This window comes from Drosophila virilis, unplaced genomic scaffold, assembly GCF_030788295.1.
Source record: "Drosophila virilis strain 15010-1051.87 unplaced genomic scaffold, Dvir_AGI_RSII-ME tig00001170, whole genome shotgun sequence".
Classification (NCBI taxonomy): Eukaryota; Metazoa; Arthropoda; class Insecta; order Diptera; family Drosophilidae; genus Drosophila; species Drosophila virilis.
The window spans coordinates 577,839-605,028 of NW_027212828.1; the positions used below are offsets into that span (position 1 = coordinate 577,839).

At 35.5% G+C, this 27,190-nt stretch overlaps 2 protein-coding genes and 2 long non-coding RNA genes across 5 annotated transcripts; 3 read left to right on the forward strand and 1 right to left on the reverse strand.

Annotated features, from left to right (window-relative positions):
• LOC116652322 (uncharacterized) lies at positions 1-4,655 on the forward strand. The gene is made up of 2 exons (XR_004305298.2): positions 1-408; positions 473-4,655. It is a non-coding gene; the product is annotated as an uncharacterized lncRNA (long non-coding RNA).
• Positions 3,395-26,187, reverse strand: Ythdf (YTH domain-containing family protein). Of its 2 annotated transcripts, XM_002060173.3 has the most exons (10): positions 26,027-26,187; positions 25,923-25,969; positions 25,689-25,707; positions 25,374-25,469; positions 25,206-25,313; positions 6,077-6,195; positions 5,408-5,557; positions 4,730-5,340; positions 3,705-4,668; positions 3,395-3,629 (listed from the first exon to the last, which is right to left on the reverse strand). In XM_002060173.3, the coding sequence occupies exons 2-10, from the start codon at positions 25,938-25,940 to the stop codon at positions 3,591-3,593; spliced, it is 2,124 nt and encodes a 707-aa protein (XP_002060209.2). In that variant the 5' UTR covers positions 25,941-25,969; positions 26,027-26,187; the 3' UTR covers positions 3,395-3,590. The 2 variants fall into 2 exon arrangements, with proteins under 2 accessions (XP_002060209.2, XP_070066910.1); XM_070210809.1 differs by lacking the exons at positions 25,206-25,313; positions 25,374-25,469 and having other exon boundaries at positions 26,027-26,181.
• On the forward strand, positions 12,243-13,321 carry LOC6636749 (purine nucleoside phosphorylase). Its single transcript, XM_002060174.4, has 2 exons — positions 12,243-13,175; positions 13,231-13,321. The coding sequence occupies exons 1-2, from the start codon at positions 12,360-12,362 to the stop codon at positions 13,273-13,275; spliced, it is 861 nt and encodes a 286-aa protein (XP_002060210.2). The 5' UTR covers positions 12,243-12,359; the 3' UTR covers positions 13,276-13,321.
• On the forward strand, positions 24,722-25,293 carry LOC138911492 (uncharacterized). The gene is made up of 2 exons (XR_011417114.1): positions 24,722-24,960; positions 25,039-25,293. It is a non-coding gene; the product is annotated as an uncharacterized lncRNA (long non-coding RNA).
• Positions 26,188-27,190: the final 1,003 nt, after the last annotated feature.

Here is a 27,190-nt window from a genome sequence, read left to right on the forward strand (position 1 = left end):
AAGTAAAAAAAAAAAAAAAAAAAAATTAATAAAATTTATCTTTAATAGCCTCTGTCCACTGAACACATTTCTCACACATTTCTGAAAATGTCACATTTTTGCAAAGTGTATGAATTGCGCATACATAATTCACGCATCTTTCAAAATAGGCTAATTTTTGAAAAATGCGTAAACTCGCTCAGAACATTTCGTGTTTTTTGCGATGATTTATCCAGATTTGTATCGATGTTGTGAAAAATGGTAAAGTATCGTAAACATCAACAGCTGATATATTAACGAATGCAAGCGACAACTTTATATAAGAAATTTAAATAAGAATAACCTCACAGTTTTTAGAATTTAAACATGGCGAAATGTCGAAAAGAGTACCTAAAGTGGAGCCCTTACGGCGAGAGCGCAATTTTTGAGGTTTGGGGAAAAACTTTACGGCGCCTATGCAAATTAAAGCAACTTATGTAAATTATGCAATCAGATGTTTATTTAAAGAAACGGTATTTTTTCACTCACATGTCACCGACAACCGATGGAGCACCTATATGTGAAACTTGAAAATGTGACATTTCTTAAGCTAGTGGAGAAAGGCTATAAGATGAGTAACGCCCTACAACAAGATGCTACAACAAATTAATTTTTAAAAATTGAAAACTCAAACGAAATCAGTATCATTGCGTTCTCACACTCCAAAGAGCGAAAACGCGTAAAATGGAATTTACTTTCAGCTTCCGCTCTGTGAGAGTTGTACAGGCAATTGTGTTTGTATGTGAGTGAATATACATAACAGCATATCTAAATATGTTGTTATTCTCTGCTCTGGGTTTTGCTGGCAAAGAAATATATCTCGCTTGTTTCCTACTGCAGACTTTTCTAGTCGATGTAAACGATGATTTATATAATTTCTTTAAATTAAATTATTTATTTTCTTATCCCAAATAGGAAATAAGTATGCAAATCTTTTCATTTTTAATATACATTTTAAATATTTTTTTGGGAGCGTAGTAATAATTTTCCATAATAAATAGCAGTGTTAGGAAAGCCAAATATTTCAATCTCTGAGCCTGCCCATGACGGGTTGGCAGCAGCCAAAAGTCCTATTTGAATATAAATAAAAGTCTATATTTTAAAACACTTATCTATAAGTTTCAATTATTTATTATTCAATATTTACATATATTTAGATACGACGATATGTCAGTACAGTATGTCAGTATCTCAGACGCCACATCGATTTTGTTTCTTCATTAAATGGAAAGATACTTTTTAACTTGTTTTTGATAATTTACAGTCAACGCTGCTAATTTAAAAAAATTAAATTAAAACAAAAAGAAAACAATACGAGTAAAAGGATTTAGTCGCGACTTTCCGACTAGTGGATGGCCTGAACCAAAGACACTTATAGCCTCTGTCCACTGATCACATTTCTGAAAATGTCACATTTTTGCGAAATTCGTAAAATGCGACCTGTATGTTTTCCCAATGGAAATCACATTTGCGATGATGAATCGAGATTTTTATCGATGTTGTGAAAAGTGTGAAATTATCAAAACCATAAACAGCTGTTATATCAACAAAAGCAAGCGGCAACTTTAAATAGGAAATTTAAAATAGAAATAATCCCATAGTTTTTAGAATTTAAGCATGGCGAAATCTCGAAAAAAGTAGCTAAAATGGAGCCCTTACCTCAAGAGCGCAATTTTAGAGTTTTACAAGAAAAACTTTACAGCGCTTATGTAAATTAAAGAAACTCGATCAGCTGTTTATTTTAAAAAGCGGTACTTTCGCCACTCACATGTTACCTCCAACCGGTGAAACACCAATATGTTAAATTGGAAAATGTGACATTTCTTAAACTAGTGGACAGAGGCTATAAACCACAACAACCAGAACTTTTCTAGAGCATACACTGTCCAAAAACAAAAGTGAAGTCAATCTATGTGTGGTATATTCTTAACATAATTATTGCGCAAGAAGCTCTGTTTACAAATTATATAATTCTTAAATTATCTTGTGAAATTAATGGTTAGTATCTAGGGTAATATATCATTTAAATAAAGCATGCATTTCATGGATAAAGCAAAAGCACTTTGCGTCTTCTTGTACCCCGAAAACGAAGCGACGCAAAGCACCATCGACCAGCTTTGCTGGAGGCAGGCTGGCGACTAGCTTCGTTGCTCGTGTCAGCATCAGCAAGCCGTGACTTCGGCATTCCAACAGCCAGTCGGCTGGCATGTCGTGCGAAATCGTAAGGGCCAGTTTAGGATGCCAGGCTAGAAATTTTGTGTCGCATTCAAATGTATGGGCGTTACTCATCTAGTGTTTATATTGTTTTTGGTGGTAGGGTCAAGTTTATCTCCAAAGACCTATACGATCAGTTTTCGCAGAATCCCAGCTTCCTCGTACAAATGTGATTGAAAGAGTTTTGGGCTAAGTTTTAAGTTTTGCGCGATTTGCTTCAAACCTAATTTCATGTTCTTCATAAAAACCTGTTTGAGCAAAATTCCCCCCACAAGTTAATTAGCGAAAAACGGTTGTATGTACGTTTTGTGCTTATCATCCGATCGGCCTCAAAGTCATTTTCGATGATCTTTGTGAGAAATTATTTAATAGCTTCTTGGGTGGCAAATGCGGGTCAGAGGTTTAATAAACGAAAGTTTATAATGGAAAGGTAATATTAAAAAATGTTCCCACAAAATGTATCACTGGCAAGGGGTGGCAATACTCGTATTATTATTATAAAATTCGATTCCGACATTTCTATTTTTTAATTTTCGAAATAATCGCAGAATTAATAACGTATCGTTTCTTTACCGTGTTTGGCTATAGAAGCTCTACTTTAGTAAATTTTCCGGCGAGTATTTGATCGTGTTTCAAAACGTTAGTTTTGTGTTTGTTTTGGCTCGTGCATTTAAAACTCGGCCCGCAATTACCTTCTTTTTCAGAATATAAACAAGAATACACTAGATATTAGTCATTTTCGGGGAACACTTTTCCCATTTTTTTGGCCTCAAAATCACTTTAAATAGGTCACGAGACATAAAAGACCGCTCTTCCATAAAATTCTTAACTTTGAAATTCACTATGAAATATTTTATTATCAGATTATTTAAGTTTTTCTTGTACATATTAATATATAAATTGATATCAGTGCTGTTGAGATTGAGGCAACAATGGGTATAATGAAAATTGAAACTGTAATTATTTCACATACTCAGTTTAGACTTTATATAGATGAAATAGGTTAAATAAATATTAGCAGTGCAGCTACAAGGAATGAATCAAGTAAACTCTTGACTTTAAATTGTGTACAAATCGATTGAATTAAATTCGAATGAACCGTTCAATGAAAGCGTCGATCGATTTATATAATAATAATAAATTACATAAAAATGTTATCATATTATTGTATTTATACCTAATTACCGGTTGTTGGCTTTATTTTCAGCTTAATTTTATCTTTCTGGTTAACTGCTTGTACACAGAATTTTAAAAAATCTTAAACATGAAATCAGCGAATCTTAGGTGCACATTGGCATGAGGATTCTATATAACGTTCATCAGACGCATTTCAATTGTTTGTTTCCGCAGCTCAGTCCTTAATAGTCATTGTTCCGCATTCTATCATTTTCATTTATCTGCAACGCAAAATTGGTTAACATGTATATAAAATTATATGTAGATTTTTAGAGATTTTCTAGATTAATGCATACTTTTGGTAAATCCCTGGATGTGGGCAGTTCAGTTCTAAATCGCACGTCACTTTTTATTTGCTCAGTATTGAAATCCCGCTTATTTAACCTTGCCTTAGTTGAATGGCTGTGTGAATGTTCGTCCCGTCGATTATTAGACCCATGATGTTTTCCAAAATGATTCTCTCTATCATTTTGCACATTTTCCCTTTCCTTCGGCACATAATCCCCGCTTATTGTTCGCTGACAATCGAAACCCCGTCTATGGTCGCTATAGCTGCAGTTATAGTTTCCGGGTCCTGTGACACTTTTGTGGACCGAATTACGCTCACGGAAGTTACTGCCACCGCAAAAAAAATTCTTTTGATTCATATTAATCGTTAAGCTACGACTGTCTCGCACATCTCTTTCCCTTTCCCTATCGTCGTTTTCACGGACATAATGTCGGTTAATTGGTACTTGAGTTTGGCTAATGGCATCTGTTACATGAATTGTTGGTCGCTTAGACGAAACTTCCTCTTCCTGTTTCTTTTCATAATGGGAAAAATCATCAAAAATGGATGTTGAATGCCTATATGAGTGTAGTATCTGTAAGACCTCTATGCCTTTCGTGTTTGGTATTTCCTGTGTATCTCTTGAATGCGTCACTGATTTATTGTCATTATTTTCGAGCCGAATATGTCGAAGCTTTCCGTTAGGCACGTCTTTCACATAAATCCATTTAACTTTAAACTTTCCCTTCCATTTGTCTTGAGACCAAACGCTGGATGTAGAGTTATAATCCACCGATGTCATCATTTGTGCCATGCCACAAAAATGGCCAGAGCCATTTACCGAAAAGAAAAGCAGAATATGGCCGCCCCCTTTATGTCGTTCTTTAAAAGCGTCATCCAAGCGCTTATTGCCGTGATCTGTGGAACACCAAATCTCATATTTTATACTGCGATGAATGTCATCTTCGGAATAAGATTTTATGACAAAAAATCTAAATAAATAAATTAGCATTCATTATTAATTTGATTAATATTACATTCTAACTTATTTACCGTGCGGCTGTTGCTTTTTCTAAGTCAATTTCTGAAGGGTTATAATTATTCTTGTCTTTCAACTCGTCCAATAGTATTTGCGGGTCAGCAGTGACCTCTGCAGTTATATACGAACTTTGTGCAACAAGGGGATTATTTTCATCACGACATTCGTATTTCAAGTTTTTATCATAGTCGTGGCGAGCAAAATTTCCTTTGCGTTCGTTAAATCGATTTTGTGGGCCGGTAGGGGTGGTTCGTCGGATAGCTTGCACAGAGGTTCCGCTAGCCTGTCGTGTATCTTGTTGGTGAGCTAGATGCTCTGCAACCCAGTTTTTGCGGTGTTGACCGTTCGAAGAAGGTCGACCGCTTCCAAAATTACTGTTGCTGGCCAATCTGACGCAATCATCCTTTTCAGATCGTGTACCCGGCGATGGTTCTTCGCTAGTCGATACAGAAAAATTATGTTCCGAACAGGACAATTCAATTGGTAAAGGCGGGGATGGTACTGGCGGTGGATTACTGTTTGGCAATTCCCATACATTAACATCTAAATTATGTTTTCCCGGTACCATTGGAGGTGGTGGCATGCCGGGACCCTTCTTTTTATGGCTAGAAGCAGTATATGTGGTCTGCGTGTGCAAATAAGGCAAGATAATAGTTATAATATTAACTTTAATATTAATTTAATTTACTTACTTTCGAAGTTGGTTTTGCTGGCTGCGAAGCTATAGATGCCCATGTTGTCTTTTTTGGTGCAACACTTACTGCGTGTATCTTGATTTCATCTACAGATTCGCATGTGCGATTGTCCAATTTAGATGATGGCCCATTATCATTTGGATTATTCTGCATATATACATTAATAAATATAAGTCATTCTGTTTTACATGTTAATACCAAATGAATGTCGATTATATTTTTTTTGCATTAAATTGTTAACTGTCATTCAATCAAAAGATTCTTTAAACCGCTAAATATGACAAAGGATGTTTTGAACGAAAAAAAAATTTATTCAAATAATTATATTATTATTAGATTTTAATAGTCCAAGAATCAAATATTGTGGCACAGGGAAAGGTGCCTTATAGTTAGTTGCTGTAAGTGTCTTGGCTAGTATACTCTTACAGAGGGAATTATATCGTTAGAAGGTTTGTTATATAATATGAAGATCCACGCTCCAATTTTAGTAGCATAGGAAAAATAATTAAAATAATTATTCTCTTCTAAAGAACAACAAGTTATTTCTTAGATGTCCTTGCTTTCAAAAGGGGGATTTATTTGAATTGTAAATATCATACGGAGTTGGCTATATGGACTTGTCTATTCTATAAGCATTATTCCAAGAACCATAAAATCACAACATACCCGAACAGAAGGCGTAGAATTTTCCGATAAAAGTCGTCTTGAACTCCAGGCATTTATCTGGCTATCGTCACGCTTTGAATTGTTGTAAGAACCTGAATTTCCATATTTTTTCTTTGTATCTGGGAAGTGTCAATTAAAGAATTTTGTTGGATCATTTATTTATTTACTTATTTTTTTTTAATTTTATTAAAATATAAAATGTCAACCTTGTCGAATATTTATTATAGGTTTATGAAAGTGTGTAGAGATCTATAAAAACGTTATATAAATATAATAATCAACAAACAAAGATAAAGGAACACCAACAAATGAGCTCTTTAATTAAGTATTTAAAACATTAACGACAAAAATTACAGCGTGCCTAAAGACACTACTTTCTGTACATTTTTCCCTAGGGCAACAAACTGTGTTGGTCCTTTATCAACTTAACGGCCGTTCAGCTTAATTTTATCTCTCTGATTTACTGCTTGTACACCGAATTTTAAAATATCTTAAACATGAAATCAGCGAATCTTAGGTGCACATTGGCATGAGAATTCTATATAACGCCCATCAGACGCCTTTCAATTATTTATTTCAACAACTCAGTCCTTAATAGTCATTGTTTCGCATTTTATAATTTTAATTATATATGAAGATTTTTAGAGAGACTAGATAATGCATACGTTTGGTTAATCCCTGGATGTGGACAGTTCAGCTCTAAGTCGCACGGCAATTTTTTTTTTTGCTCAGTATTGAAATCCCGCTTATTCAACTTTGCCTTAGTTGAATGGCTATGTGAATGTTTGTTCCGTCAATTGTTAGACCCATCATGTTTTCCAAAACGATTGTTTCTATAATTTTGTACATTTTCCCTTTCCTTCGGCACATAATCCCTACTTATTGTTCGCTGATAATCAAAACCCCGTCTATAGTCGCTATATCTGCTGATATAGTTTCCAGATCCTGTGAGTTTTGTGGACCGAATTACGCTCACGGATGTTACTGCCACCCCAAAAAAAATTCTTTCGATTCATATTAATCGTTAGGCTACGACTGTCTCGTACGTCTCTTTCCCTTTCCCTATCGTCGTTTTTGCGAAAATAATGTCGGTTCATTGGATTGGTTTGATCATTTATTATTATTATTTTTTTTATTAATTTTATTAAAATGTTTGGTCAACCTTGTTGACGACTACCTCTTATAGGTTTTTCAAAGTTTGTAGTTCTATATAAGCGTAATGTAAATATAATAACCAACAACAATGAGGTAGGAACATCAAAAAATGTCCACTTTCATTAAGCAGCTTCGTATTTCAAGCAGTAACGACAAAAATTACAGCGTGTCTAAAAGACACGACTTTCTGTATATTTTAGCCTAGAGCATCATACCGTGTTAACAAAATAGCTTGGCCCTCTATCAACTTAACCGCCGTTCATTTATTTACATTTTAAAGATGGTGTGTATGCTAAATAGGTACCAACCTGCTTTGCCAGTGATAAACATTTTAGATATTACTTTTCACTCAGTTTCCGCCCGCCGAAAATTCTTTCCGAACTATACTGTATTCCACCTTTTATTAAATAACAAGAGGTTCTAGTCGGGAGCTCCCGACTAGGGAATACCCTGAACCCTCTTATTCCAACACCAAATGCAGTTGTTGCAAAATTGCTCACAAAACAGGATGTCGATATCGATTTTTATCGGTTGCTTGGAAACTGATATCGATTATCGGAAACAAACTCGATCTACGCAGGCACTAGGAGGAACATCTTGAATTTCAGGTCTCTAACAATTATAGATTCTGAGATCCTTGCGTTCATACATACGGACAGACGGACGGAAAGACAGACGGACATAACTAGATCGACTCGGCTATTGATGCTGATCAAGAATATATATACTTTATGGGTCGGAGATACTTCCTTCTGCCTGTTACATACATTTGCATTTTACACAAATACAATATACCTTTTTCCCGGGTTCAGGGTATTAAAATATATCAATTCTTTTCATTATGCCTGACTGGACGAAGAAATACATGATAAAACACTTGACTGTGTGGGTCTTTTGCTACCACAGGCACACAACACAAACATAGTTATGTTTGTGGATTTCGTGATTTTTTGAAAAGCCATCCAAAGGGAGTGAGAATGTACACAAGTGCGCAAAGCATTGAGTGAGAGCGTGGCACACTGTGCACATGTTTTTGAAAAAAAACATCAGCCGCTGCGAACTTATGCGCGGAACGAGATCGTTCCGATGCCGGCGTTCGGCTGCCACTCTCATTAGTCTCACTCTCTCTGGGCATAATAAAATGGTCGCAAGCACCCTTGGTTCACTGGCATCGATTTATCGTGTTTCGATTATTTCGCTGTTTGACGTATCTATGCATTGTATGGTTAGTGATATACGAATCGAATCTTGGGATGTAATGTTACTGCTGAAGGAATTTTAACGAATAATGAATACTACGGTTATTCAGGATTCCCCAGAGCCATGTTCGTTATTGCAAGCCATTGCACTCGTGCGTAGGTTTAATTTCTACTTTCGCAAGTTCGTTGCGAACTTTTGTCGAATTACGCATTCCTTGACTGAATTATGAAAGAGAAGTGATAATTTTTCCATTTAAGAGCAGGAGGTATTCGTTTGTTACACTGAGATTAATATTTAATCGTAGCTTTAAAACAGTTGAATTCCAATGCCGGTTCAGCGACAGTCTAATAAATTACATCTTGTTTTTTTTTTCTACTCCAAAAAGGAAACGCCAGCCTAGTCTTGTTACCATAGCTTTGCTGCTTATAACTTTTCGATAGCCCACCGACTTGGTTAAAATATAGGACCCACGTAGACAATAAGAAAACAAACTGAAGAAGGCGACTGACTCGTGTGTAATACCATCTGATCGTTAAATGGAGAAATTTGAGAACCTGTGCCAATACCTAGCGAACGTATATTGCGTGAGAAATCAGAGAAATGTTATGTTGCTGTTTTGAGTTAGTTGACGGTATAGTGTATATCAGAAAAAAATGTTGGCTTTCCGCAGAAAACTGCACCAATGATATGATAAGAAAATTCTTGGCCAAATTAGCGGCATATATTTGAAAGTGCTTGTACTGTATTCCATATTCCGTCTCGATAACAGTCCACAAGAGAACAGTACACAGCATACTAAAAAAGCCATTTGATACACTTCATATTAAGCATTCGGAATATTAACCATTTATATGTCTATTTAAGTGACTCTAGCTCTTATAACTTACACGAGATTAACGAGATTTGTTAACAAAATAAACAAGATTTATATATGTCGATTTTTTTCGATTGCTTGAGACCTGACAAGTTATCGACTATCGGAAACAAACTCGTACTGCGCGGGCACTAGGGCACTATTTCAAGTCTCTAGCTTTTATTGGTTCTGAGATTGTTGCATTCATACATCGAACGTCGAACGGCGGACGAACATGACTCGGCTTTTGATGCGTATCAAGCATTTATATACTTTATGGGGTCGGAGGTGCTTCCTTTTGCCTGTTACAAAAATTTTCGCAATTCCATAATTTCCTGTTTAGTAGGGTAAAAAAAAAAAAAAAAAAACAATGAATACATACATATAGACACATACCCATAGATTAACTATGCCGCAAAGACCTTAAGTTGATGTTTATAAAATGTTTCGTGCTTTATAATAGCAGCCAAATATATATTTAATTATTTTAAAAATATTTTTTCTAATTTTGAAAAGCTGTATCCAAAAATTTAAATATGCTGCCTTCTTACCGATCGTCAATATCAGATCTCTCGTTATCATCTCCAAAAGGATAATGCCATTTTCATTTTTATATCTAAGCTTTAAAATCTTAATAGCTTGCACTTTCTCTGATGCGGATACAGTCACATTTTCAGAAACATGGCTAAATTATACCATATCTGATGGCGAAGTTTTTCGAACAACAGTGATCAACCGTCTCGATTTGGTAGTGTATTAATTGCCGTTAAACCATTTCTTCATATTGAACCTTTTTGTTTAGCTTCGCTTACCAATGCTGAGAATTTCCCAGTTTAAATTACTTACCCTTCACGCGCTATTATCATCAACTTTTCCTATATCCTTCTTCTTCTGACATTCAAGTTTACATGAAACATGTAACTACTATTAACTACTATTAACATGTAACTACTATTTTTACTAAGGGGCGTGATAATGAACTACTTTTCGTGCTGGGTGATTTAATTAAAGGAACGTCTCTTAATTATTATTCATCGACAATGTTTAGTTTGTACTTTTGTTGTTTTAAATCAATACAATTTCTTTTAATTTAAATAAAACACGACCTTGTATTTATCAAAGATTACCTTAATGACAATGTCCCCAGGTAACCCCATTTATCTTTTTCTGAGGATGCATATGACCCTACTTTTGAGGTTGCACTGCTCAATTGTAATCCTACTCCTAAGTCATTAGTGACCAATAAGTCCGTTCGAAAAGAAAACTTTTCCTTGCTTTATCAAAGTATTCTTGCCACTGATTGGTCTTTCTTTCTGAATTCCCTTTTAGGTGCATGTATTCCCAATTAAATCCCATCGTTTGCTTCTTTTTAGCCATTTACTCCCAGACGAAAACCTAAAAAATATTAAGTCTAAATATTTCAAAAAGTGTAATGCCAAGTCAATCTTCCTTTTTATGAATTCCTAATGCTACAGGAATTACCTATCTCATTGAAAAGGCAGTTTGTCCAAAATTCGAGATAGTTTCATGATTTTGTAAGCTTGAAGCCTAAATCTTCAAGTTTGCCACCTAAGGCTAGCAATGATTCTCATGCTGCAAACCGCTGTGCTAATTTTTTCCAATCAACTTACTGCTTTGTCTGTCCTAATAATAATACCCTAATACTTTCCTATACCTCATACTTCCTTCTATTATTTCGCATTCCTCTCTCCTTTCTGCTCTACATTTTTTTAAATCCACTAGATGTCTACTCAAGGAGTACAGTGCTTGCCTTTTTCGTCTATTCCTAATGCTTTTAAATCTATCCCTTGATCTTGATCTTCTGTCTTTGCATTTAAGTTATTTTCTTTAACATTGGATTTCTTCTTATTTAAGGGGTATGACCAAATAAGTCGTTCTGAGGCTGAATACCTAGAAACAGGTTCACGTTATTTCACGGGTACCTCAAAATAGTCATCTTGGACCTTTAGTCCCTTCTATTATAACTCACATGATCATATACTTATGTGCGCAGAAGATGCGAATCTTATACTTTCATGCACTCATTCTTTAAACCACTCTTATCTAGAAGATTGTTTAAACCCGTTCCACATCTTGTGTTTGGCCAATTAAGTGCATCTAAATTGTTCAAAGTGTATGCTTATGACCTTCAATTGTACTAGGCTTTATCGGTTTAGCTGCAATACAAACATGGCAATAATTCTTGGCAACAAGTGCTAACAATTAAAGATATAAGGGTTATATTTAATTGTAAGCTCTACTTTTTATACCCTGAACCCATTAAAAATGGGTATAAGGGTATATAGTATTTCTGCGAAATCCAAATCTATGTAACAGGCAGAAGGAAACATCTCCGACCCCATAGTGTATATATTCTTGATCAGCATTAATAGCCGAGTCGATTTAGCCATGTCCGTCTGTCTGTCCGTCCGACCTCTTACTTGTTTAATCTAAGCATTGCTAACATTGATAATAAAGCAAATGGTGTTCTTGGTTTTCTAGAAAATTTAACGATTCCGTCATAACCAAACTTCTCTACATCTCGCTTGTTCGAGCTATACTTGAGAACTGCTCATGTGTCTTGTCTCGGCAGTGTAAAATTTATCAAGATCGCATTGAATCAGTTCAAAATCAATTTCTAATTCTGCCTTACAAGGTTTAAACTGGGACTCCAATCTTCGTTTACCACCGTATTCCAATAGGCTTCCTCTACTTAATATTCCCTCTTAAGCCAACTGTAGGTAATGTAATTATTATTGTTAGGGCGTCTAAAATTCTCTAATCCTTCCAGAAGCACAAAAAATTATCACCCTTATTTCTACCTACGTGCACAATAGACAATGACTACAATGACTTAACTCTCATAATGTGCACATACATATACACATATGTGCACATGCAGAACGTAGTCTATTACTTTATATTACTTTATATTTAATTTAATTTTTAGTTTAGGATAGCTAAGCATGAGAAGTCAATTTTTTATTGTGAAAATGAGGAAATAAAATAAACTGTTTATAATACATTTCCAAAAACAGATTAGGATTTTTTGAAAAACTCCAAAATTACCGCATTATGGAACACAAAATTGATGAAGGGGAAGAGGTCAAAATTGGAATTATTGGAGAATCTGGCCTCGATACACCTATTGTACTAAGCGATAGAAGGGAATGCGCTGTATGTACGCCATTCGGAAAACCTTCAGATATTATAATTGAGGGAAAAATTGAAGATGTCAATTGTGCCCTTCTATCGCGAAATGGACGACTTCATGATATAATGCCTTCTAACATTAATTACAGAGCTAACATTTGGGCCATGCGTAAGTTGGGGTGCACACATATCTTAGTTACGCACACCGTCAGCTCGCTGCGTGAAAATATTCATCCTGGAGACATTATTGTTCCACACGATTTTATTGACAGTACAACAAAACGTGCTCAAACATTTTATGACGGCGCTATTGGCAGTCCTTTTGGCGTATGCCACCTTCCCATGTACCCTGCATTTTGCGAACGTACGCGTTTTCACCTCTTGAAAGCAGCCAATGAGCTGCACCTTCCTATACACTCTAAAGGAACTGTAATAACATTAGAGGGACCACGTTATTCTACTGTTGCAGAAAACAACGTGTACCGCAATTGGGGAGCTGACCTCTTGAGCATGACACTTTGTCCAGAAGCAGTATTAGCCAAAGAAGCCGGTATACTTTACGCCTCTTTGAGTTTCGTGACCAATAAAGAGTGTTGGTGCACTAACCAGCCAATAGCAACTACTCACGAAATAATATATACATTCAAAAAGCAGATTGAAAAAGTTCAAAGAGTTCTAATTAAAGCTATAACAAGTATAACACAGGAAGACTGGACAGAGGATATATTAAGAGCTAAGGTAAATTGTACTAAAGATATGCACAGCTCTATTCTAATTAAATTATTCTTTGCAGATTTTGGTGTGCAGTAATTTTTCGAACCGCAACGAGTTGGTCTAAGTAAATTACAACCCTGAAAATTAATAAATATATATTTGTCTGATAATATGAACATAGTTGTTCATTTATTGCCTTCAACCTCAAAAAAAAATCATATACTCATACTGTCAACTTTAGTTGATTCTAACCGACTATACAATACATAAGACAAAGTTAAATACTTAGATAAGATACGCCCGTATATTTAAATGCGACACAATTTTTTTTACCGTAGCATTTTCAGGGAGTTTTTTACTCTTCAAACGGCACGCTAGGCGAGTGGCTTCCCACTTTCTAAAAACAACACGAACGAATGCCGATGTCGCGGCTTGTTGATGATACGTGCAATTAATTCAGTCACCAGCTTGCTTTTAGAAAAGGTCGATGCTAATCTGTATCGTTTCATTTCAGCAGAATATCTTATTATCAGCCATCGTCCGCAGCCCCAAATAAACAAATTAAGCCGATTCATTGCTACACTTGCAGAAATGCAAGTGTGTTAGGATTATGCCGGCATCACCGCTGGATTGCAACAGTAGAATGAGTAGGGTCTGAGCTTAGGAAAATTTTTTTTTTTTTAAATGGTCTAATGTCTAAGAGAGGCAATAAACCAACAAGTGATAACTGTTTCTTGATTCAATTCCATACTGGCGGGATAAGCCGAGGAGTTTTAAAGCCTCTAAATAAGGCAGGACACATAATTATCCTAATTTGTATATCTCAAGAAGACAACAGATTTATAATTTTTGGGTTGTTTCAATTGATTAATTTATTTCATTAAAACTAAAGGATGAAGGCGGCGTAGCGATAGCTATAAAATGAAGAATCCACATGTCAACTTTGATGACTCTAGCTGTTGAGCCCAAGAGACTTTCTAAAAAAAGCATTTCGACAAAAAAAAAACCATCGCTAGGTTGCCTGTTACATATACATACATATTTCATGGGCTCAAAGTTTCTGGGTAAATGTTTTAAATAATCAAAGGTAATGTCAGTGAAGTTTCGGTTTAAATTCATTTGTGAAGATCTTTAAGAAAAATCATTTGAGACGTATTTCTAACTTTTCGCAGAATCTAAGTTTAAGAGAAGTTTTAAGATTTCACCGATTTGCTTTTTTAAGCTGTACATAAGAATTTAATAATACGTGGTTGAGCGATTTGGAAATTCCTCTCACAGCAGTGGTTAATTAGCGAAAATCGGCTTAAAAATATTTTCATAGATATTAGTGAAAATTCATCTAATGGGTGTTTCGCACTTTTAGAAAAGTCCTTGTTGGAAATGGGGGTCAAATATTTGGTGTGTGACGATTCGCGCTCAAAACAAAATTCCAATTGGGTCGAGTTAGCTCTTCGTCTTAATTATTTTTTGACTGGCTGACCAGTAATTCATTACACAAGTTAACAACAAATAAATTCATACAGTCCCAATAAGAAGCATTGCAACATCTCATAAGCATCAAAATGATGACTTGGTGTCTGTGTCATTTCATCCACGCGCCGATTGGCAACCGCCAAAAATTCCAAGAATTGCCCAAAGCAACAGGTTACTAGGCTAACTGGCGGCCGAGCAGGGACCGGCTCGTGTTACAACAGAAAAAAACGCTTCTACGTGCGCGTTAGTCGGTTATACGCGAAAATAAATCCAGTGCAACTCTCGTCGATTAAATTCTACGATTGGTGAAATTCCCGAAAGGCAATTGGAACTTAATTGTTCAATTTTGCCCATCGGTGGACAACGTATCAACGTATCAACGTATCAGGATACTCTCAACGAAGACTGATCTCAGGACCCCCAGTAGATACCCAAAGGCTTCAAAAAGGATGAAATCCGGACCGGCAGGGGAGGTTGCCACATCAGGAATAGTAATGTAAGTTAGAAATTAAGTGAAACACACATTGGACAGAGTTCCGGACATAGTTAAAAGCCTCAGAGAATTCTCCGGTAATCCAGCGGAACATCGTATACTTTCAGCCTATGCAGCTGAGGCAGGTTCGCCAAAATACTTTGGCATATTGCATACAGTGAGAAACAAAATCACTGGCAATGCTGACACGGTTCTCGAGTCGTATAATGTTCGCCTAAATTGGAGCGCTATCTCCAAATGTCTCACGCTGCACTATACAGACAAAAGAGATCTGGGAACATAAGAATATCAGATGACGATGTTAGTGCAAGGTAACAACCAAACAGTAGAAGAATTCTACCAATTCTACTTCTGCACCAAAGCCCCAACCACGTCCTGACCCTGGACGTGGACCAAAGCATCCGCACGAGGATGATAAATTACATTAAGTAGGGAGAAGACCTCCACCACCAACAAACGCCACGGACAAAAAACAAAGAAATTTCAACATACAAACAGGAGAAGAACAGACCGAAAACACTGACAGCTATGTGACCATGGAAGCATACGTACAATCAATGCTAAATTACGAACAGCAGACTGAATACGAGCAGCCATTTAACGAATACGCCCAACAAATTGAAGAAACAGATGACGGACAAAATACCCAATACGAACACTCAGATATTAATATATTAGGATAAAGAGCTCCTGTCTTCCTTACATAGAATGTAAGATGGGGAGCGGAAAATTACTCAAAATCCTAATAGATACAGGATCAAACCGAAATTACGTCCAACCAAAATTCGTGTCCGAGCCTATTCCAAACGAAAAAACCTTTGAAGCCGTCACAGTCGGCGGAAGCATTAAAATTATACAACACAAGTTCGCTAATCTTTTCAATAGAAACGATATAAAAATAAAATTCTTTCTCTTACCCACCTTAAAATCATTCGACGCCATATTAGGTAACGATTAGGTAGTCTAAAGGAACTAAACGCTGTGATACAAAGCAGCAAGAATCTACTAATAATCAAGAACAATATTCGCATACCCAATAAGCAGAAAAAATAGATGCGGTCAACACGGTAATACCATGAACAGAACATAGTACAAACGAACAAAAAATGAGCCTTAATTAACTAGTTAAAATGCACCCACACCTATTCGCCAATCCGAAGACGAAGTATACAACCAAATCAAAGAACTTTTAGAGGACGGAAGCATTCGACCCTCCCGATCCCAATACAATTCACCTGTGTGGATTGTTCCGAAAAAATTAGATGCCTCCGGGCAAAAGAAATATCGCATGGGAACAAGGAACTAAATAAAGAAACTACCGCAGACAAATACCCTATACCCGAAATCAACGAGGTACTAGCACAGCTAAGCAATAACAAAGTTTTCTCTGTCTTAGATTTAAAAAGTGGCTTTCATCAAATACCCCTTAAGGAGTCAGACATAGAAAAAACTGCCTTCTCCGTTAACAACGGAAAATACGAGTTTACACGACTCCCATTCGCTTTGAAGAATGAGACCTCAATTTTTTAGAGAGCTCTTGACGACATCCTTCGTGAGTATATTGGAAAAATATGGTTCATTTATATTGACGTTATCATTATCTTTAGCAAAGATGATGAATCGCATGCGCAACACCTTGCCGCCATATTCAGAACTCGACAAGAAGCCAATTTGAAATGTCAGTTGGACAAATGCGAGTTCTTTAAAAGCAGAGTAGAATTCCTGGGATTTGTCATCTCAGACAAGGGGTTAGAAACTAGTCCAAACAAAATTGAGATAATAAAGAAGTACCCTTTTCCAAAAACTCTCAAGGATTTAAGATCGTTTATTGGCATGGCCAGCTATTATAGGAGGTTTATAAAAGACTTCGCAAAGCTGGCAAAGCCCCTTACCTCTCTTTTAAGAGGGGAAGATGGGCGTGTGTTCAAAAATCAATCAGCTAAAAAGCTCATTAATCTCAACGAAGAAGCGATCGAAGCATTCAATAAAATAAAAAATTCCCTAGTTTCGAATGAGGTAATACTCCATTACCCGGACCTCAGCAAAGAATTTCGTCTGTCAACAGATGCATCCAACTTTGTCATTGGGGCTGTCCTATCCCAGAACAAGCGACCCATTTGTTTCCACTCTAGAACCCTCTCTAAAGCAGAGTAGAACTTCGCCACCAATGAAAGGGAAATGGCAATAATTTGGGCCCTAAAAGCCCTCAAGAATCACCTCTACGGTTAAGCGAGTGTAAAAATATACACCGATTGTAAAATTGGTCGATTCACCGACCAATTCTAAAAGGAATAGGGAGACTACAGACATCGACAACACGAATCGTACAAGTCATAGAGCTAGAACAGATTAAAAACGCATTAGATAATCTCCTTTTTTACACCGAAAAAGACTTAAGAACCAATACTTTATACTACACTTTCCGTCACTAAATAACGCAAGCTATTGTCACTTTCGACACAATATCACTTTTCCATAAACGAAAGACTAGAGCGATCAACATTATAGGCACAGCTTGAAAATATGAAGGAGCGCAGCCAGGACAATGACGACTTAATAATTCTTACCGACAACATAAACAAACTTATAGAAAACGACAATAAACAGCTTATCATAAACAGACAATTAGAAGATCGAATTTATAAACTGACGAAAATCTCAAATGATTTAACCAATAGCATAAGAAAGGAATCTCTCATAAGTGACGAGATAGCTATTATCTTACAAAATCGAATTGGGCTCATAAAAGAAGAAATAGTTAATATTAAGTACGCTATACAACGTGCGAAATTTAATTCAATAAATACATTCCTACTTGGCGAAAAAGAGATAAGAGTTAGTAAACGATAATTTTAATAAAAGTATCATGCCACCTTTAAATATTGAAGAAATGCTCGATTTCGCAAATGTCTCCATTTTGCATAATGGAACAACTCTGTTTTATATTGCAAAAATTCAAAATTTAGATGAAATAGAATGCAATACCATAATAAGGCCAGTAGTGAAACACAAAAATATACTTAATTTAAAATTGAACGAACTGTTTCATACCATAATATTAAAATTTGTAACAAATCAAAAATTGTAAACTTGCACACAAATATTGTATACCTAACTTAGTTAATGGAGAGCAAGCGCTTTGTGGTTTTAGCAATACAGATCATATCCCGGAGATCGACGAAATCGACGATGGAGTCATACTAGTGAACGACTTCAACGGCACTATTGGGTGGCAAGGGGAGAAGAAACGCGTGAGAGCCACCTGCATGATTAACTTTTGGAACGAAACCATATTCATAAACAGACAAGAGTTCAGACACTTAGAGGTCACAGTCATGACCCCAGGAAATCCCACTATACAATAACCCCAATAGAAAACGAAAGAATTTAGATTCTTTCTCTGGAAGCACTAGAAGAAGTCATATCAACAACATAAAAATCATGCAAAAAACTTTAGACGCACTCTATAGCAAATAGAGTCGGTTTCATAACTCTGTTCACAGTTGCCATCCTTCTTACCTGTGTATTACACGTTATGAAGAAAAATAAGAAGAATATAATACTGCAACTGAACAAAGAACAAGAGAGACCTTTGGGTGTCTTTTTTTCTTTTTTGAAAGAACCAGCACATATCCAAATACAAAATATAGATGCCAACAACCTCACGCCGATGCCAACACCGCTGCCGCTAAGCCACAGGTTACTAGGGCTAGAATTGATTTAAGTTTAGTTAATTGCAAATTAACATCAAATAAAGGAAGTCTTACTTCCATATAAATTATATTTTTTTCATCGTTTAATAAACCTTGGAATTAACTTACATAATCAATACTGGTAATGTATAATGTAAACGAAGGTGCGCTGCAATGAATATATGGAAGTAGAACTCCTTACCATACCATTTGAGCACGAAGCTTCACGCACAAAATCTTTTAATATTCAAAACTTCATTTTCCGTTCATACGAACAAAAAGTTAGACGTGGCTAGATTTACTCGGCCATTAATGCTGACCATGAATATATACACTTTATTTTTTTATTTGCACAAAAACACTGAACTCATTGAAAATGTATGCATAAGTAACAGGTAAAGCAAATATAAACATCTGCGATCTGCGACCCTGTAAAGTACACATATTATTAACAAGCAACAATATGCAAGGCATTCTAGCGGTCGTCTGTTTTTTCGTTCATCCCTATAAATCAACACGTCGATCTCGGAAACTATAATATTGATGTCGAATTTTGAAAGTAGGTTTTCAATTATCGAGAACCTGCCCTGTTTCCATGAAGTATGTCAAAATCGCTATCAATATCCTGTTTTATGGATCTTAAAAGAGCTAATCCGTATTAAGACTCGCGAAAAGTATACACAGCTCTAGGATATTTCACTTTATAAACCACCCCCATTTCCATCTAAAATTGAAAAATAAAGTAAAAATATTTTCTTTTACAAACATTTAGATGTCATGTCAGCAATTTTTATAACGTGGGGTTGAGAAAAGAATCACCTCATTCGCAGAGTAGCTGTGGTTTGTTCAAAGACAATATAAACACTAAGTAACGCCATACAACAAAATGCTACTATGCCGCTTGAATTTTTGAAAATTGAGAACGAAAAAGAAATCTGTATTATTGCGCTATCACAGCCGAGAGAGCGAAAGCTCTGGCTTTATGAGGGCCGTGCAAGCAATTATGTTTGTATGCGTGTGAATATACATACATGTGTTGCTAATCATAACTTTAGCAGTCTCTGGCTGGCAAAAAAATAATTTTTCATAGTTTTCTAGCGATGATCATGACCTATCCCAAATTTGTGTTGACATATGAATGCATGTTATGTATATTTTGTATATTTGATGTACTTATTTATGCATAATTCACGCATACAAAGGTGCTTGAACACTATTGGCTGAGAGAAGAACTTTTCTCCTTCTGCCCAAAAACAAAATTGAAGTCAATCTATGTGTGCTATTTTAATTTTTATTGCACAGGAAGCGGTTTGTGAAAAAATTACTTAATTCTTAAATTTTCCTGTAAAACTAATCGTAAGTATCTAGTTATAATTATTTAAATAAAGCATGCATTTCATGATTAAGCAAAAGCACTTTGCGTCAATCGTAAGATCAAAACTTTTTCGATCAATGTATTTCGAAAACAAAGCGACGCAGAACACCATTAACTAGCTTTGCTGAAGGCTGGCTCGTTGCTCATGTCAGCATCAGCAAGCCGCGACTTTGGCATTAATTTAGACGAAATTAACAACAGTATGTTGCCATGTCGTGCGAAATTGTAAAAGCTAGTTTAGGAAGCCAGGCTAGAAATTTTGCAAATGCTTGGGCGATACTCATCTTAGTGCATATATTGTCTTTGGTTTGTCCATGTATGTATAAGAGAAAGCTTGAACGACAACTCAAACGGGGGTTCAAGGAATCTCTTAATCAGACTCTCTCAACTATAGAGCTTTTATTCGTTTTATTTCTGAAGATGTACGAGTTCGGCTTTCGGCATTGTGGAAATAGGGGGGTGGCGATAGCTATAAAATGAAGGATACTTGTACATATGTAACATTCAAGAACCTTCATGTTAAACTTCGTGATTCTACTTTTTTAAAACTTAAGCGATTTACCAAAAAAACAAGAATTTTGTCATCGATTGATTAAAAGCGGAGCATGTTATCAATTATCGGACACAGACTCGTACCGCACGGGCACTAGGAGGACAACTGTTCCAAATTTCTCTAATATAGTTATTAAATCCAAAAGTAACGTACGGCTATATTCGGCACTCCTGAGATTTATTAAATTTGTACCCCTTTCGGTTTTGCAAATATGTGAGAATATTAAAGCTCGTAAATGCTGAGTTTGCTACAAGTATCTTGGAAAACTGAATATTTTTATATACAACAAATAATTTTCAAACCTATCCTTCCTATAGAACTATATAATATAATAGTAGAAGCATATTGTGCTTTGGTAAAAACAGCTCGATAAAAAACAATAAGAGGTTCTAATCGGGAGCTTCCGACTAGGACATACCCTAAACCATCTTACTCCAACAAAAATTCAGATCGCGCCACGACCCCGTCTGCTTTCAAATTAATTTTAGAAAAAAAGAATCCTCGTTAGGGTACGCACTTGCAACTGACTACATTACTGCCGCCGCCTTTACTTAAAAGCGACTCCAGTCCTAAATGAAAAAAAAAACCAATTAAAACAGCAGCATAGTAAACAATACAATCGCAATGGCAATGCTGTTGATATAATTCAAAGAATATGCACATATATGTCTGTGGGTACATATATACAGAAATTCTTGCGATTTGCGCTTGTTTCTTTCTTGTTTCTTTCTTTCTCAACCAAATTGAATATTTTTAAATGTTGTAAATATTTTTTTTAATTTATAGTTGTTTATAGTATTTACTAATAGAATTCATTAAAAAAGTCACATAAACAAGTAAGAGGTTCTAGTCGGGAGCTACCGACTAGGGGATACCTTGAACCCTCTTCTTCCAACATCAAATGCACATATATTCTATTTTAGAAGCTTAATGTTAAGTTTGAGGACTTTAGCTCTTTTTATTTACCAAAATTTCCCAAAAAACAGGATATCGATATCGATTTTTATCGATTTCTTGGAAACGGAGTAAATTATCGATTATCGAAAATAAACGGACATGGACATGGACGGACATGGCTAGATCGACTCGGCTATTGATGCTGATCAAGAATATATATACTTTATGGGGTCGGAGATGTTTCCTTCTGCCTGTTACATACATTTGGATTTCGCACAAATACAATATACCCTTATACCCATTTTTAATGGGTTTAGGGTATAAAAAGGAAGATATATTTTTCATATTTTATGGCCACCATTGACATTATTGACTTCGTGTAGGCGCTTTTTCATTGAATGAATAAGCTTTTTAAAACCATAATGGCTCGGTGAATGCTGCCACTCTTCAAGTATAGCAGTTTTAGTTGCTATTCATTTCTTCGGATGCCTATTGGCCACTCTTTCCTTTAACAAAGCCCCTTATACTTTGTCCTGATAAAATTTAAAATTCGGAACGTGATTATTTATAAGCCCAAATTTATTCGCGCTGCTTCTGAACTGGTTCTTTAAAATGCCTAACTATTGTTTTGCGTTCATCGTGTTTTGAACTAAATCTCCGAATCCTTGGCTTGAAATGTACCTTTAAATCATTATGGACAATTTACCAAATTTGACTGTCGGAATGATGTTTCGATTTTCTAAGGAGGTTAAGGGCTTACGCCACACTTTTGTTGGTCCATCTTTATATCATTTTCGTCTCATCGCTGAATATGACGTCATTCCCATATTCGGCAGGTTGATTGCGGTACATTGTGGCAAAGGACAATTGTTTTCCAACATTAACATCAGAGAGCATTGGTCACTTGCAAGCAGCTCTTGATTTGTACTCGTGTCATAGTATGGGCTGACGTACAGTTTCCTGGAAAACATCCAGATCCAACTCTTCCTTCAGTTCTCTTGTAAGAGTTCTCGTCGAAAGCATCGGATTTTGAACGTTTTTTTACCAATGCGCGCTCTGCTCGTTTCTTTATTTTTTGATTGCGACCGGCTCCTTTATTGTGCTTCAAATACCCTGAACCAAAGATAATATAAACACTAAGATGAGTAACGCCATACAAAAAATGCTACTATGCAACTTGATTTTTTGAAAATTGAGAACGAAAACGAAATCTGTAGCATTGCGCTCTCACAGCCGAGAGAACGAAAAAGCTAAAAATAGAATTTGCTCTCAGCTTCGGCTCTATGAGGGCCGAAGCTTATGTTTGTATGCGTGTGAATATACATACATAACATTATATTTGAATGTGTTGTTATCCACTGCTCTGGCAAAGTCTCTGACTGGCAAAGGAACAATTTTCTTTTCGTTTTCTTTTCTTAACCTCAGTACAAAATATGCATTCATATATCAACACAAATTTGGGATAGGTCATGATCTGCGCTAGAAAACTAACAAACTTAATTTTTTGCCACCTAAAGCCAGAGCAGTGAATAACAACACATACATACATACTTTAAAGTTCTTATGCATGTATAATTCACGCATACAACCAAAAGTGCACGCACGCTATTGGCTGAGACAAGAACTTTTCTCGACCATACACTGTCCAAAAAGAAAAGTGAAATCAATCTATGTGTGCTATTTTCTTAACATAGTTATTGCGCAAGAAGCGCCTTGTGTAAAAATTATATAAGTTCTTAAATTTTCCTATGAAATTAATCGTTAATATCTGCGGTAATATATCATTTAAATAAAGCATGCATTTCATGGATAAAGCACAAGCACTTTGCGTCGGTCGTAAGTTCTAAACTTTTTCGCTCAATTAACTTTGAAAACGAAGCGACGCCAAGCAGCATCGACCAGCTTTGCTCAAGGCAGGCGACTTACTTCGTAGCTCGTGTCAGCATCAGCAAGCCGCGACTTCGGCATTCGTTCGTCTGGTCTTTGAAGAACGAACAACCAGTCGGCAGGCATGCCGTACAAAGCCTCAAAGGCCAGATGAAAGGCCAGGCAAGAAATTTTGCGTCGCATTCAATGTATGGGCGTTACTCATCTTAGTGTTTATATTGTCTTTGCCTGAACCCTCTTATTCCAACACCAAATACAAAACGCGCTACGCGCTCGTTTGTAGTAAAGATAAAAAAATAAAGGTTCTCCTGGCAGGGTTCGAACTCGCAACTAACTGCACTGCTTGCCACCGCCTCTACTCAACAGCCACATCAATAATTGAGTCTTTGTGAGCAAAAAAACCAATTAAAACAGTATCACAGAAAACAATACAATCCCAATTATAATTCTGTTGATGGATACGAAGCAAACGCGCATGAATGTGTGTGTACATGCACACAGATATTCTTCGAATTTGCGCTGGTGCCGCAAACACGTGTTTCTTAACCTTCATGAAATTTTCTGCAGTATATCTTATTATATTCTCAAAGTCAATTGCATTAAAATTGTAGCTTAAATTGGTGGGCAATACAAGTTGGGTTATTAACTTGATTTACAGCTCAGCTGTGGTAGCGGGAATGTGGCGATAGGTGTCTTTGATCACTCGATATATATATCATGCTTGGAGACTCTGGCACTTATTATTTATCAAATTTGCTCAAAAAACAGGATGTCGATATTGAGTTTTATCGATTGCTTGGAAACGGAGTAAGTTATTAATTATCGGAAACCAACTCGATCTGCGCAGGCACTAGGAGGACCTACAGCTATATTTCAAGTCTCTAACTTTTATAGGTTCTGATATTCTTGCGTTCATACATACGGACAGACTGACAGACGGACATGGCTAGATCGACTCGGCTATTGGTGCTGATCAAAAATATATATAATTTATGGGGCCGGCAATGCTTCCTTCTGTCTGTTACATACATTTACATTTTGCACAAATACAATATACCCTTTATACGCATTTTTATGGGTTGAGGGTATAAAAATATATACAATATTTAAAAGTATATAATTTTGATGAGAAAGTAAAAAAATGATTTTGATTGTGAAAACCATTTCTTGACAGATGTTAAATGACAGATGACAAATTTATAATACTCAGAAGAAGGGTATACATTTGAGCACTTATAAAAGCACAAGTATTTACTTATAAGTTTAAATGGGACTCAGGCGTCAATTCTTTAGGAAGAACAGGGTGAGTTTTAATCTTGCTTCTAATTCGATTTTGAAAACAAGGGTATATACAAAGTTATGATATCATGCTTCCAAAATTCAAATTGAAATAGTTTTCAAAATTGAAAAATGTATACAAACAGAGAAACATGAATCAGGTAAGCTCCTCTTCGTTATAATGACTTTTTATATTCGTTTCCACAAATCCATAATACATAAAGGTCATACATACATAGGTAATATTGAATGTTGAAAACGACGGTGCGTACCCACGAATATTCGGAAGAAGAACTCCCTTTAACATGCCGCATATAAAATTTCTTACATTATCCATATCTTTACATATTTTTGTAGTGTTTAAACGTAAATTCTTTTTAATATATGCCAGTATTGCTCTACATACCATGATTGTGAGATGTCCTACGTCCTTTCCCCGGGTTAGTCAATGAAAAACTATTATTCTCTTTTACATTAAATGGCGGAAATTGAAATTGCATTGAGCTTTGAATACCTGTAATATTTGGATTATAGCAGAGAGTATAGTTAAGTCTTAAATGTGTTTAAACACTACCAGAGCTATCATCGTTGGCTGGAGAAGATAGGTTTTCATAGAAGGCCTCATCAACTTGTTGGCTCCATGGTATATTACGCTCCTCGACAGATTTTGCTAGTGAATGCATTGTTTTATAGTTAACAAGAATATATAAAAGATAAACATAATCTTGAAAGTGGTAGATATAGATTTTAAACAAAGGTGGAGATATTTAAAGTAAATATTAATAGTACACTAATATACATTAGCACATATATATGTGTGTGTATCTATGTGGAATTATATATTTATATATTAAATAACTAGAGAAGTGCGGATTAATGTTGCATGTACCTGCAGTTCCGGTTATGTTCTGAAAGAAGAAACATTTATTACTTTGTTTCTAGCGGATTTAAGTTGCAAATAATATATATGTACATATGTGTATTCAAATATATAAAAATGTACATGTTTGTATATAATTTAACACATTTTCTGTAAGCCTTTTAATATATAATGAAACACACATGTATATTTTATGAGCATAAATACATGTACATAAATGTCTATATGTATAAATGCTATTACCTGATCCACGCCTGACATTTGCTGCCGAATTCAGCTTTCGTTGTTAGCTGCAAATATTGAGCATTTTAATATAGATTCCTATACAAAATTTGCATATGGCTCACCAAAAAATAATAAATAAATACAACTGAGGTAAAACTTGCTGTCAAAAACGCTTTAGTAATTTATAGTATGTATTTTCCACACATAGAACTCACTCTTTACAAATGTACATGTAAATCACATACATACACGCAAAACACAAATACACACTTGAGCATAGTATTTGACGCATCAGAAGCCAGTATTTTATTTAGCGCCGTTGCAAATTGCATGAGGGTTGTCATGTTCTATAGAAAATTATGTCAACGAAAAGAAGCAAATGTATTCATTATATTTACATATATGGTTGTTTATAACCAACAAATATCAATGATATTATATAAAAACCATTTTTAAATTAAAAAAAAATAAACGTTATAGATTTATCGATAAGCGATTTCAGCTACATACACATAAACTCTTTACATGTAAATGCTTATTGTTCTATAAATAGATTTATGGTAATACATTAGTTAGTTAATCAATTCTTCTTAGTACCGCTATTGCAAAGTTTTACATTGCTCATCCGACAATTTTTCAGTTGTATCACGAACTATAAAATGCGTAGACATGTTAAGCACCAGAATAATCAGAATTATCGTATTTCGATAAGTCGCAACGAGGAAGCCCCTAGGGCGACTGAGACCATTTTAGTGTGCCCGAATAGAGAATGACTTTTGAGAGTGGCAGCCGATTAACGAATAACGTGTTTAATGAAAATATCTATAATGACCAAAATGTTTTCCATACAACCTAATTTTCGCCCGATTGTGCCTATGGCAGCAATATGATATAATGTACCGATCTTAATAGGATTTTGCATTTATATGAAGAGCATAGTAAAACTAATAAATGCCGATTTTGATCGCAATTCCTTGATAAACAAAAATTGTTTCCATAAATCAACGTAATTTTCGACCGATCGTTCATATGGCAGCTATATGATATAGTGGTCCAATCTTAATAGGATTTTGCATTTATATGAGAGGAATAGTGAAACTGATATAAGTATACTTTGGTCAAGATTTGCTGATTTCCATATATCAACTTAATTTTCGACCGATCATTCCTATGGCAGCTATATGATGTAGCGGCCCGAATTTAATAGGATTTTGCTATTATATGAGGATCATAGTAAAACTAATAAATTCCGAGTTCGGTCAAGATATCTTCATAAACAAAAATGT

Excerpts from the sequence above, each read along its gene's own strand:
- LOC6636749 (XM_002060174.4), top strand. The coding sequence starts at position 12,360 with ATGGAACACAAAATTGATGAAGGGGAAGAGGTCAAAATTGGAATTATT. Across the intron at positions 13,176-13,230 it reads AGGATATATTAAGAGCTAAG|ATTTTGGTGTGCAGTAATTT; the intron begins GTAAATTGTACT and ends TATTCTTTGCAG.
- Ythdf (XM_002060173.3), bottom strand. Across the intron at positions 25,314-25,373 it reads AGCCAACGATGATAGCTCTG|GTATTCAAAGCTCAATGCAA; the intron begins GTAGTGTTTAAA and ends CAAATATTACAG. Across the intron at positions 6,196-25,205 it reads TAGGACATCTCACAATCATG|ATACAAAGAAAAAATATGGA; the intron begins GTATGTAGAGCA and ends GACACTTCCCAG.